At 38.7% G+C, this 14,023-nt stretch overlaps 2 protein-coding genes across 2 annotated transcripts; both read left to right on the top strand.

The window, feature by feature from the left end:
• Positions 1–442: 442 nt before the first annotated feature.
• On the top strand, positions 443–2,961 carry LOC126839786 (uncharacterized). The gene is made up of 2 exons (XM_050575195.1): positions 443–2,554; positions 2,782–2,961. Exons 1-2 carry the CDS (start codon positions 443–445, stop codon positions 2,959–2,961), a joined length of 2,292 nt encoding a protein of 763 aa, XP_050431152.1.
• Positions 2,962–10,760: 7,799 nt separating this feature from the next.
• Positions 10,761–11,165, top strand: LOC126839785 (uncharacterized). The gene has a single exon (XM_050575194.1). It carries the CDS (start codon positions 10,761–10,763, stop codon positions 11,163–11,165), a length of 405 nt encoding a protein of 134 aa, XP_050431151.1.
• Positions 11,166–14,023: the final 2,858 nt, after the last annotated feature.

The following is a 14,023-nucleotide window of genomic DNA, read 5'->3' as shown; positions in this document are numbered from 1 at the left end:
AAAATGGTCAATCGGTTACAGTAAGAGCACTACTTGACAGCGCAAGTCAAAGTAGCTTTGTCACTGAACGTTGTGTCCAGCTTTTAGGCTTAAAAAGAGAAAAGTGTGATGTAACCGTTCAAGCGTTGTCCGGAGCTGAAGTCCCAGCGGTAAGAGGAAGAGCTAATGTCGAAGTACGACCGGTCGACCAACAAAGTCCCATGTTCAGCATTGACGTTTTAATTCTAACGCGTATTACTGGACCAGTTCCGTCGAAAAGAGTGTGGAATCATTCATGGCCACACATCAAAGGTTTGAAGTTAGCCGATCCATCGTTTGCCGAAGCGTTACCAGTTGATGTCTTGCTCGGCGCTGATGTCTTTCCACAGCTTCTCTTAGGCGACAAGGAAGAAGGTGAGGTAGATGAACCGATGCGCTATCTACGGTGTTTGGCTGGGTTTTGATGGGTAAAACGACCAACGGTCCAAAACAACAAATTATCACTTTATGTTCGTCTGAATCCGTAAATCATACGTTACAACAATTTTTCGAGATCGAAGAAGTTCCAAAAGTTGAGAAAAATAACCCAGCCGATTTAGAGTGTGAGCAAATTTATCAAACAACCACAACACGACAACAAGATGGACGATACATAGTGCATCTTCCGTTCACACGAAATCCCCCTCTACTTGGGAAATCCAGAGACGTAGCGCTGCATCGCTTACGAAGTTTGGAAAATAAGTTCAAAAAATCACCAGAACTTCATAAAGAGTACAATATGGCAATGTATGACTACTTAGAAACAGGTCACATGTCCGCTGTAGTGAAAAAATCCGACGGTGAAGAAAATATGTATTATATCCCACACCAAGCTGTATTACGTCCGGAAAGTACTACTACTAAATTGCGGGTCGTGTTTGATGCGTCCGCAAAAACTTCTTCGGGTCACTCATTGAACGACAATCTTTATTGCGGTCAAAGATTACAGCAGGACTTACCGGGAATTGTTTTACGTTTCCGACTTCATTCTGTTGTTTTTACCGCTGACGTAAAACAAATGTTCAGACAAATTGTTGTGACCGAAGCTCACCGACCGTACCAACGCTTGCTTTACCGGTTCTCTTTGGATGAACCAGTTCAAGAATATCAAATGAACACGGTAACTTTTGGACAAAAGTCATCTCCATTTCTCGCCATCCGCACTCTGCATCAGTTGGCAACTGATGAAGCAGTAAATGAACCACTTGTACAAACAGTTGTTAAACGTGATTTGTATGTAGATGACATAGCAACCGGAGCCGAAAGCGAAGAAGCTGCAATAGATCTACAGAAAAAACTCGAAAACACGTTTGCAAAAGGTCACTTTGAGTTACGCAAATGGTCAAGTAATTCCGACAAATTACTGAGTAACATTCCATTTGATCACCAACAAACACTACCAGTGACGTTTGAAGAACATGAGTTGACATATACCAAAGTCTTGGGACTAAATTGGGATCCGAAGGTTGATTCACTAAGCTACAAATATCAACCCAATCCGGTTAAATACAGCAAGCGAGCTATTTTATCCGAGATCGCTAGAATCTATGACCCTCTAGGTCTATTGGCACCAGTAACCACGGTTCTAAAACGTTTGATAAAATATCTATGGGTCTTGAAAGTTGACTGGGATGACATTATACCCGAAGATGCTAAATATGCGTGGCAGCAATATCATCAAGAGTTACCAATCCTGGCAACCTTGCGTGTACCCCGATTAGTAACCAGTCCAAACGCACTCTATGAACTACACGGTTTCAGCGATAGTTCGGAAGCCGCGTACGCAGCAGTAGTGTATTTGCGGGTATGTACAAGTGATAGAATAGGTTGTCATCTCTTAATGGGTAAGGCAAAAATTTCTCCAACCACAAAAATGTCCATCCCGCGGTTAGAGCTGTGCGGTGCGTGGTTATTAGCACACCTTTTGGATTACGTCTCCAAAAACCTAAAATCTTTATCCATTGGCACCGTAACCGCCTGGACCGATTCCACTGTTGCGCTGGCATGGATTAAATCCCCTACTAGTAGGTTAAAAACGTTTGTTGCCAACCGAGTCGCCCAGATTCAGCTGTTGACTAAAGGGTACACGTGGCGTCACGTTCCAACCGAGGAGAACCCTGCTGATTGCGCTTCACGGGGTCTAAGTCCTCAACAACTTACTAACCATGACTTATGGTGGAAAGGTCCTACATTTTTGTGTCAACCTAAAAATACTTGGCCAGCTCAAAACGCTGACAGTCCAGACAGCCGTTTGGAAGAAGAGGCGGAAGAGAAGCCAATCACGCTTATATCTCAGGTAAAAGAAGAAGAGAGCCGCCTTTTATATCAATCTGATAATCTGCAAAAAATTTTGAGACTTACGGCTTACTGGTTGCGTGTTGGAGATCATTTATTGGGAAAACCTTCGGCTTGTATTTTCCCTCCGACAGTGGCCGAAACCGAGAGATCTTTACGATCGTTAATACGATGGACGCAGCGAGTATTTTTTGCAGACATCAAAAAAGCTATTGCTACAGACAAACAAGTACCTGCATCCGTACGTAAGTTATCACCTTTCTTAGATGAGAAATCGTTAATCAGAGTAGGTGGTCGCTTGAAAAACTCACCAATTCCTTACGACGAAAAGTACCCCATCTTGCTACCGAAAAATTCTAAATTGACTGAATTGCTGATAGATTTTGTGCATCGTACTAAGAGTCATCCGGGAGCTCAAACTACACACAACATTTTACGCCAAAACTACTGGATTCTTTCGGCTCGTAGCATCATCAGGAAGCGAATACACCAATGTATCCCATGTTTTCGAGTAAAACCACGACCAAACCCGCCCTTGATGGGAAATCTTCCAGTGTTTCGAGTTACCCAGGTCAAACCGTTCAGTCGCGCTGGTGTAGATTTTGCCGGTCCTTTTCAAGTGAAGGCCGCAATGTTACGGAAAATTAAAGTTACCAAAGCTTACCTTTGCATCTTTGTTTGCATGGTTACCACAGCAGTTCATATCGAGCTCGTGTCAGACATGTCCACGCCTCTTTTTATTGCCGCCCTAAACCGGTTTATTAGCAGACGGGGTCGTTGCACAGATATTTACAGTGACTGTGGCACGAATTTTGTGGGCAGTCAGCGATACCTAAAGGAGGTAGATACCATAATTAGAGAATCAAAATTCGTTCATCACGTCATCAGTACGCAGATTCACTGGCATTTTAACCCGCCCGCAGCACCACACATGGGAGGTCTGTGGGAGGCAGCCGTCAAGTCTGCTAAGACATTACTTCACCGTGTGGTTCAAGATAGGATTCTAACCTACGAAGAGCTCAATACCGTTCTACACCAGGTAGAAGCCGTTCTTAACTCGAGGCCTTTATGTACCATGTCATCCGACCCTAACGACTTCACGACCTTAACCGCAGGACATTTTCTTACTATGGAGCCTCTAGTCGCTGTTCCATCTCCTCAGGATGAAATTAGTCAAACCCATATCAGTACCCACAAGCGTTGGTCTTTAATACAGCAGATACATCAACATTTCTGGTCTCGGTGGAAACATGAGTATTTACACAAACTGCAGGAGAAAACCAAATGGAATCGTCAAGTTTCAAATCTAAAAATTGGCGATTTAGTCATTCTCCAAGAACCGACCCCTCCACTCACATGGAGTACAGCTCGAGTGGTTGATACGGTTTCTGGAACTGATGGAGTCGTCCGAGTTGCACAAATACGCACCTCCGCGGGCAAGATCCTCCGCCGCCCGGCGGTGAAGCTTTGTCCGCTACCGTCAAACGTTTGAAGACCTACGGTTCTTCAAGGTGGGCGGTATGTTCAAGCGTTATCAAGCCGGGCACCGTCCCACCACCACCGACTGCACCGACCACCACCGCACCATATCACTTACTATCCGTTTTTTGTTGTTGTTTACCGCATCGTACCGACCGCACCGTTAACCGCACGCGTAAAAGAAACTTTACACCGTTTTTCGTTATTTGTTGTTGTTTTTTTTTAATTATTAATTACATATCAACCGCCTGCTGTGATGAGCTCGTGTACTTGTGCGACGTTCGAAGAATTAGTCTTGTTCTCGTAAAGTAATCAACAGTTTGCGGGCTTTCACCACCGTTCAGACGACCGTACCGTCTTGCAATACCACCACTACCGACCGTCACCGTTCTCGTATTTTCAAGTTGTAAATATTTGCTTATTGTATAGTTTTAGTTTTAAGTCCTTAGTAATTGTTGTTGTAGTGCGCTGGCCAGCCGGTAAGACATTTGTATACTTAACTTTGGTTTTAATAGTAGTCTGCATGCTTTTAATTATCATTTGTTTTTTTTTTGTATATATATTTGAAACCAATACAGTCCACAACATTACCGAACAATTAGTATAATAATAAAAAGTATTATTGGTTAAACTGGATATTTAGCATAATAAATATTTTAAACAGTTTGTAGTACATATAATTTACCCGAGTACTTGTTGCAGTCGCACTACTCTACTAAATAATAGCTTTATAATAAAGAACACCCAAATTGAAGGGCGACAATGCAAAACGTGCTATTGCTATTTTTCGCTTTTTCCAGTGACATCAAATTTCTGTTGTAGCATATAAGAAAGTCATAGACAAAAACTGTAATATTCTAAAAATGCATAAAAGAAATCTGAACTTATTTATGATAATTGTTAATATGTAAATTTAAATTTAGATACATTAAAACATAATTTTGTGAAACGAATCGCGCCAAAACGTACCATATCCACCACTTAGTTTGTTTTGGCAAAATTCAGTAGAAATAGTACGTTTTGGCAATATTTCATAAAAACGTACTATTTCCAACAAATAGTGTATTTTAACATAATATATTTATATAGGTAGTCAATAATATTATTTATTTTAAATAACAAACTATAAATTTTTTTTTCATAATTAACTATTTCCTGAAAAATTAAATATTCCATACATAGTTTTTTTGGTGACTGTAGATTTGTTACAATATGATTTGTATTATCTTGAAAAATTATAAAACCTTAATTAACAGTCATAAAAAAAAATGAATAATATTACAAATATAAAATAAAATAAAAACAAGACACTAATTAACCTTAGTTTATTTACCATCAATTTAAAAAAACTAGTAGACAACTGCCGCCGGTTTAGGCCGGCGGTCGGCCGTTTTTTTATTGCTGGGTTGGGTTCGGCGGCTTCTGGTGGCCGCAAGACCCCCGGTGCCAACTTTTTTCATAGAGACGAATTTTTAGACATTTTAGTAAGCTTTCGATTGGTATAATCAAATTGAGGGGACCTCTTCCGGAACATTGTCAAAAATTGACATAACTGCCGTCGGTTTAGGTCGGCAATCGGTCGGCGGTCGGCCGTTTTTTTATTGCTGAATTGGGTTCGGCGGCTTCTGGTGGCCGCAAGACCCCCGGTGCCAACTTTTTTCATAGAGACGAATTTTTAGACATTTTAGTAAGCTTTCGATTGGTATAGTCAAATTGAGGGGACCTCTTCCGGAACCTTTTCAAAAATTGACATAACTGCCGTCGGTTTAGGTCGGCGGTCAACCGTTTTTTTATTGCTGGATTGGGTTCGGCGGCTTCTGGTGGCCGCAAGACCCCCGGTGCCAACTTTTTTCATAGAGACGAATTTTTAGACATTTTAGTAAGCTTTCGATTGGTATAATCAAATTGAGGGGACCTCTTCCGGAACATTGTCAAAAATTGACATAACTGCCGTCGGTTTAGGTCGGCAATCGGTCGGCGGTCGGCCGTTTTTTTATTGCTGGATTGGGTTCGGCGGCTTCTGGTGGCCGCACGACCCCCGGTGCCAACTTTTTTCATAGAGACGAATTTTTAGACATTTTAGTAAGCTTTCGATTGGTATAATCAAATTGAGGGGACCTCTTCCGGAACATTGTCAAAAATTGACATAACTGCCGTCGGTTTAGGTCGGCAATCGGTCGGCGGTCGGCCGTTTTTTTATTGCTGGGTTCGGTTCGGCGGCCGCAAAACCCCAAGTGCCATTTTTTTAAGTTAAATAATATACTCTTACTGTTTTGTCGATAATTATAATATATTTTAATTATTTAAGTCGATATCGTATAATAATAATCGTCGGTGTTTGGGGTATATATGGACTGCCCCTTAGAATAATAAGTGTATTGGCAACACAACATACACCAACGCCATGACACTTTCTGTTATCAAATATTGCTGGCTCGTTTATGGCTAACTTCACACTCGTATTTTTATACATTTGAATATTGATCATAGGTATATTACTAATAGTAATATACTAATAATATATAATCAATGATTTTTATAATTATATAATTTGTTTCAAAGCTAGCCTAGAAATCATGAAATGCTTTTAAAATGGGCAAATGCGATACGTATGTTTCAACCAGATTTTACTCCGGCGACGCATACAAAAATATGCAGTAGTCATTTTATAGAATCTGACTATAACTTGAGCTTTACTGGTAAAAAAATGTTAAAAAAAGAAGCTGTGCCAAGTGTATTTAAACTGGGTATGTTCTTCCTTATACTTGTAATTGTTACCAAATTTATGTATTTTTTTTATAAATATAATATTGTATATACATTTTGTTAATGTTATGTGATAGTAGGTACCTTTATGGAAGTAATTTTTTTTAGAGTAATTTGTTAATTAAACTTTACTTTTCTTATCTTATCTTATTTACTTATTATTTAATTTCAAACAATATATTATAGAAGCATGTAAGAAATTATTCAATGTTGAAATGGTCGAAGTCTTTGATGATGAAGAAGGAAGAAATTTACTATAAATGCCAAGTAATTTAGAAAATATTTTGTTTTTAATTTTTTATAAATCTCAAAATAAAGCAACTTCTAATGTGTTTTTTTTATTTTAGTGGATGAAGAAGATATTAAAAAATCTGACATCTGATCATCTGAAAGATGAAAAGAAAGTTAATGAAAATTGTTTTTCATTACTCAAGGTAAATATATTATAATAATGTCAAATACATGTTAAAAAAACGTATTTTTTGTATAAAAAAATTAATTTGATTTAATTTTTATAGTTATTGCTGTATGTGTTAAATGGCTTGGTTGATAAGGTTACGTTCAGTGTTCAATGTTCTATGGATTTGTTACCAAAGACAGGGCTTGGATTTTATGCAATCCTGAATTTAAGTATCGTTGATCCGTATCCTTTTACTGTAATATTAATGGCTCATCACAAAAAATATTCTCCTCCTTTATCTTTTTACACTACATGGTTAACTACTATATATTTTATATGTTCTTCACAAAATAATTTTTAAAAATTTCATTGTACGTCTTAATTGTCAATTTTTATCCACCTAAAATAATTCTAATAAGAACCATTGATATTAAAACTGATTCTATCTCAAACATTTTTATCATTATTGCAATGACTGTGTGTATTAATTTGTTATTTTTCAGTAAAATGTGATGTCATATCCATGGCTTTTATAGATATATTTAAATATCTATGAACAGTTTCATTGAGGAACAAAACAAAATAGACCGTTGTGTATTGTTAACAGTTTCACTCGTAATACAATTTTATTTAGCGATGAAGAACATTTTTCTAAATATAATATTTATTTACTCGTTTTAATAATGTATGAATAGCATAACTTCTTTAAATTTTTTAGTGAAATCAAAATGATGTTGGGGCTTTGTGTTTATATGTTTATATTTTTTAAATAAAAAATATACTATTGGTGATAAAAATAATAAAATTGTTGTGTTATGTCTATTAATTTTTTTGGTTACAGTATAGTTCTTACTTTTGTTTATTTGTAAAATTATACCCTAAAGAATTTATATATATATATATATATATATTTTTTTTTTTTATAAAGGAGTCTACCTAATGTAGAAACTGCTTTAATTATGCGACAAATTCATCACGAGTCTGGTGCATACTCTCCTGAGTTACGTACTTTTGCTCTGACATTACATTTTTATTTGCCAACTGCATATAATTATATTATATTGGTCGTAACTTGAAGAAGAAACAAATAAGTAGTGATTTTACAATACCTAGTGAATTTGTTTAAACTTAGATGCAGATCTGTGATACAATAAATTGTCTATTGAGTTTGTAAAGAAAAACTATTTTTCAAAACATACACGTTTTATAAAAAGTAAAACAGAATGTTCATTGATAAAATTTGAATGAAATTGTAATGGTTTTTAAGTATTTATTAACGATATACTATATACATATCTACTTAAAACAATACATCATACGAAAGCATTGGATACCCGACAAAATAATGAAATACATACCCTTAAATGTTTTACAACTTCGCATAACACAATAATAAATAATAATTAAATAAGTTTTAATTATTATAAATTTCCATTTGGTGTATTGTCATATATATATATTTAAATTATTATTATTCCATGTCTTTTCAATTTTTATTCCATGGTCAACCTAACAACCATCTATCTCTTTCTAACGTTGTTCATAACGCGGCAGCATAGGCGGGGTGTGTGAGAGGCGCAGTCCATATTTTTATAGGTCTGTGTGCCCTGTACACGATTCGTAGTTTGCAATGAGATTGTATATAAGCGGTCATTTTTTTCCCAAGGACGCCAACAACATACACTTGGCCCACGATAATTTTCTTCCAAATGAGTTTGGTCCACAATACATTTGTTCCAACAAACAATTCATCCTGTAATATTTTGGAACAATTGGTAAATGAAAAAAATATTTATGAGGTCAAAACATTTTTGGTTTAAAAAAATAACGGCTTATCATTTTATATATTATAGGTTATATAGCCGATAGGTATTGGATATTAATTATTGACATGAAAATGTTACAAAAATGTTCTTAGCATAATAGAATATTACTATAGCTATGCTAGTTACATTAGGTGCCTTAATGTACATATTACATACTTTAAATAATATGATGTGAATGATATCTATCATGATATCATTACATAGATATCAATGATATCATTACATAGATATCAATGATATCATTACATAGATATCAATGATATCATTACATAGATATCAATGATATCATTACATAGATATCAATGATATCTATGTATGTATTTATGATACATACATTTTTTTTTCCAATATACCTACGAATTTCTTATTGTTATGATCTAAAATACTGTCGAACGCATTGAACATTACATATTAACTCCTAGAATTAAATTTCTGAATGCTAAAATAAAAATGAATCAAACGTAATCGTTTACGCCGTGATTACAACGGTGACGTGTTCATTCTCGATATTTTTAGCGACAGAAAAAACCCGTGTTTGTTTACATTGGTGTTGTTGCCACGGCCGCACAACATTCTCGGTATATACTATTTTTACCTACAGCAAACCCAACCTTTTGTTTGCATTGTTGTTGTTGCCACGGCCGCATAACATTCTCGGTATATAGTATTTTTACCTACAGCAAACCCAACCTTTTGTTTGCATTGTTGTTGTTGCCACGACCACACAACATTCCTGCTATAGCCGGCCCTCCGATCAATAAGAGTACTCGAATCCGCCACACCCCCGACCAATCAACAGCACCTATGCTCCAGCATTAGAATATATAAGGAGGTCCACACCAGCCTAAGAGTCAGTCTTTCAGAGAGATCCAAGAAGTTAACACCTGTTACATTCAAGTCCAGATCCATCCAAGTGCTCATTCAAGTGCCCATTCAAGTCCATCACTTCTGGTGTCCACTTTCTGGTGTCCACTTCTGGTGTGCACTTCTGGTGTCCACTTCTGGTGTCCACTTCTGGTGTCCACTTTCTGGCGTCCACACTTCGGTGTTCATTCATTTAATGTATACGCAACATTCGCCATCGGCGAAAACATTGGTAGCAGAGCGTGGTTACTGTAAACACATCATGGATTCCAACGAAGGAGATCTAGTAAGAGCCCAAACAATTCGTTCTCGGGCACAGGCTCAGCTCAAGGCATTCGAGTCATTCCTAACGGAGTATCTACTACTTCCCCAACTGACTTCTATGGTCACTCGGGAATTGGAAGTACGCCTGGATGACTTGGACAACATACGCACCACCTTCCAAGATGCTCATCTACAAATTGAAATGCTGGCCCCTGATGTCTTGGAGCCGAAAATTCAAGAAAGTTTTGACAACCTATACTTTCATTTATATGCAAAGGGCCGAGAACTAATTGCATCCTCAACTCTAGACAAACAGTCAGTAGGAAGTGAGCAGGGAACGCACACTAATTCACGACGACTTCCGGCTGTGAACTTGCCCCATTTTAGTGGAAAATTCGAGGATTGGCTATCCTTTCGAGATCTATTCGACTCGCTAGTACATGAAGACCAGCGTTTAAGTAACGTCGAAAAGCTGCATTATCTGAAAACATGTTTATCAGGTACAGCAAGTGGGATTGTGCAACCGTTGTCTGTCACATCGGACAATTACGAAGTTGCAAGATTACTGTTGAAAAACCGTTTTGAAAACACTCGCAGACTGGTGAACCACCACATGAACGAGCTGTTTGCATTAGAACGAGCTCAAAGGGAATCATCCTTTGCAATCCGGAAATTAATGGATGGTTTCAACCTACATTGGCAATCGCTCAAAAAATTAAATGTTTCAGTGGAATCTTGGGACACGGTCGGAATTCATTTTCTCGTCATGAAACTCAAGACAGGAATGGGAGGAATCGTGCACATCCAATTCACTACCGCCTCTCTCCCAACTTATAAGCTTTCTCGATATGCGAAGCACTTCGCTAGAGTCGATTGAAACGACCAAAATTGGCAGTCACAGCAACACAAAGAAAGAATTTGGTAGAGGAATTAAACGCAGGGTAACATCAGCCACAGCTGAAGTACACAAAAAACAAAGGCCTACAAGAAACAAAAATGGAGGTTGCCCTGTCTGTCCTGGCGAGCTTCATAAAATCTATCGGTGCTCAAAATTCTTGGCCGCAAAACCAAAGGCACGGTATGAAATTGTAAGACAGCACGGTTTATGTATCAACTGCTTGAGTACGGATCACCAATCAAAGGATTGCAGGTCAGGCAATTGTCAACGGTGTCAAGGCAAACACAACACGAGGCTACACTTTGACTCACCATCTTCATCAACGGAAGCAGCTACCAAAAATGAAACATTATGACTAGAAACTCAGTTATACCCATCAAGGGCTGACAAAATTATGACAATTACATCTTTACACAACATTTACAACTCTCATAGCGTACTATTGGCAACAGCCATCATTTTAATTCGAGCTGCTAATGGCATTGAGCACAATGCTCGCATATTACTGGATTCTGGTTCACAAGCCAATTTCATAACATCACATATGGCTGGACTGTTAGGGTTAAAACGCCAACCTGCCGAAACTACCATTTGCGGTATAAATGGCAACCGTTGTAAGGCACAGTACAGCTTAAAATGTGAAATCAGGTCCCGTATAGGAGCATACAAGAAGGTGGTCAACTGCCTAGTCATCAACCACGTTACCACAGAACTTCATTCGAATACATTGTCCATGTCGCTGGTAACTTCTCTATCCAAGGTTCCGTTGGCCGACCCTAAGTTCCATATCAAGGGAAAAATTGATATGCTGCTTGGAGCAGAATATTTCTATAATTTGTTATTTATCGGTCAAATCAAAGGACCTGGATCACTAACCCTTCAAAAAACTGGGTTCGGTTGGGTAGTAGTTGGACTAATAACTGATCCTACTTACAAAAACTCAAATGTGAATGCGTTACCTACGTCCACTTATAACCTAGACATCTTACTCGAGAACTTCTGGAGGGAGGAGGAAGTAGCAACAACTGCCATCCCAGGTACTAACAATCGGTGCGAAGTATTATTTAAACAGGACGTGTCTAGAGAGAAATCAGGGCGCTATACGGTCGGACTACCCTTTACAGACAAATTACATAAATTAGGTGAATCTGAAACTATGGCACGCAAGCGTTTCATGTCGTTAGAACAACGACTAAATAGGATGCCTGCTCAAAAGGTTGAATACCTTGAATTCATGCAACAATATATCCAGATGGGTCACATGTCCGAAAATGCAGTGACGAAATCTGAATCGCCTAACTTCTTTCTACCTCACCATGCCGTCTACAAAAAGGACGGACCAAGGTAAAAAATAAGAGTGGTATTCGATGCTTCGGCAAAGAGTACAACAGGCATTTCACTCAATGATACAATGATGGTAGGCCCGGTTGTGCAAGAGGATCTATTTTCTATTGTGTTAAGGTTCCGACGTCATCCCATAGTGATGACGGCGGACATTGAGAAAATGTACAGACAGATCCGAGTAAAACCTGAACACACACAATACCAGCAAGTACTATGGCGTGAAAACCCGAACTAGACAATCAGGTCTTACACACTTCGCACGGTGACTTATGGAACAAGTGCAGCCCCATACCTGGCCACACGCATCCTACAACAACTGGCCGAAGATGAGGCTCAATCATTTCCGGTTGCGGCATCGATTATGAAAACCGACTTTTACGTTGACGATCTGCTTACGGGTGCACTAAATGTGAGCAAGGCCGTACAAATCAGGGATGAACTGATTGAAATTTGTAGACGAGGAGGCTTTACACTGAGAAAGTGGTGTTCCAACCACGAAGACGTAACCGCTGGCCTGCCAGAAAAACTATTGGGGTCATCAGTAAACCTAACGCCAATGGCAGTCACGAAGATCCTTGGCATCCAGTGGGAACCAACACCGGACGTAATAACTTACAAGTCCATGGCATTGGATCCATTGGTGAAATGCACCAAAAGGATTGTAGTATCCGAAATGTCGCAACTATTCGATCCATTAGGATTAGTTGCACCAATAATAGTGGTAGCAAAATTATTTGTACAAACTCTATGGAGCTCAAAAATTGGTTGGGACGAATCAATGACATTAGCTCAGCACACAGCTTGGGCTCAGTACAGAGATCAGCTCCAGCAATTAACTTCGGTAAATATTTCTCGACACATTCAGATGGAAAACGGTTTTGAACTACACATATTTTGTGATGCCTCCAATAAGGCCTACGGAGCTTGCGCTTACATACGCTCCACCGCAGTGGTTAATTTGTTGTGTGCAAAATCAAGAATCGCGCCTATTAAGGCAACTACAATCCCTCGCCTCGAGCTATGCGCAGCAGTGTTAGCAACCCAGCTATTTAAAAAAATCTCGACTGCATTAAACGACTCAATTCAGAGGTGCACGTTTTGGACAGACTCATCAATTGTCCTAGCTTGGCTTAAAAACGTTAATGAAACTCGATGGAAGGTGTACGTCGCAAATCGTGTACAAAAAATACACGAAGTGACAGAGAGACATACATGGCGACATGTCCGTTCCGAACACAATCCAGCTGACCTAATATCTAGGGGTACGACTCCAAGCGTCATTGCCAAATCATGTCTATGGTGGAGTGGTCCAACTTGGTTAATCGATCCACCAGAAACATGGCCAGACACAACAGCATCCACACCAACGGTGATTCCAGAACAACGGAAGGCAAAGATGACAACAGCTCTGGGTGTGTCAACTTTTGTCGCGGATAGCTTGATAAACAAGTGCTCGACTTTTGTTAAGGCGCAAAGGGTGATCGCCTTCTGCCTACGCTTCATTACAAGAAAGAATCTTAGATACAAAGGGCCACTCAGGGCGCCTGAGTTAGAAGTTGCGACAATAAAACTAATAAAATTGCACCAAGGTCAGGCCTTTTACCACGAGCTAATTGAATTGAAGGCAGGTAGAGAAATCACAAGTAAAAAGAGTAAGATAAAACAACTCGTACCCTTCATAGATGGAGAAGGTATACTACGAGTAACTGAACGGTTACAAAAATCCAGTTTAAGTCATGGTGCACGTCATCCAGTAATACTAAATGCGGACTGTTCCATAATTCGGCTACTCATTGACCATGAACATAAAAAATTACTACATGCTGGTGCCCAACACTTAACGGCATCTTTACACGAGAGATATTGGAT

The sequence above is a fragment of the Adelges cooleyi genome, unplaced genomic scaffold, assembly GCF_023614345.1.
Source record: "Adelges cooleyi isolate 19-005CV unplaced genomic scaffold, UGA_ACOO_1.1 ACOO_flye_CR_arks_rails_tigmint_CR_PRNA_307, whole genome shotgun sequence".
Taxonomy (NCBI): Eukaryota; Metazoa; Arthropoda; class Insecta; order Hemiptera; family Adelgidae; genus Adelges; species Adelges cooleyi.
This window is presented reverse-complemented; position numbering and strand designations above follow the sequence as displayed.

Bases quoted from the DNA above. Each gene is read 5' to 3' on its own strand.
- LOC126839785 (XM_050575194.1), top strand. From the start codon at position 10,761: ATGCGAAGCACTTCGCTAGAGTCGATTGAAACGACCAAAATTGGCAGT.
- LOC126839786 (XM_050575195.1), top strand. From the start codon at position 443: ATGGGTAAAACGACCAACGGTCCAAAACAACAAATTATCACTTTATGT. The intron at 2,555-2,781 runs GTACGTAAGTTA...TTCGGCTCGTAG, and splicing joins ACAAACAAGTACCTGCATCC to CATCATCAGGAAGCGAATAC.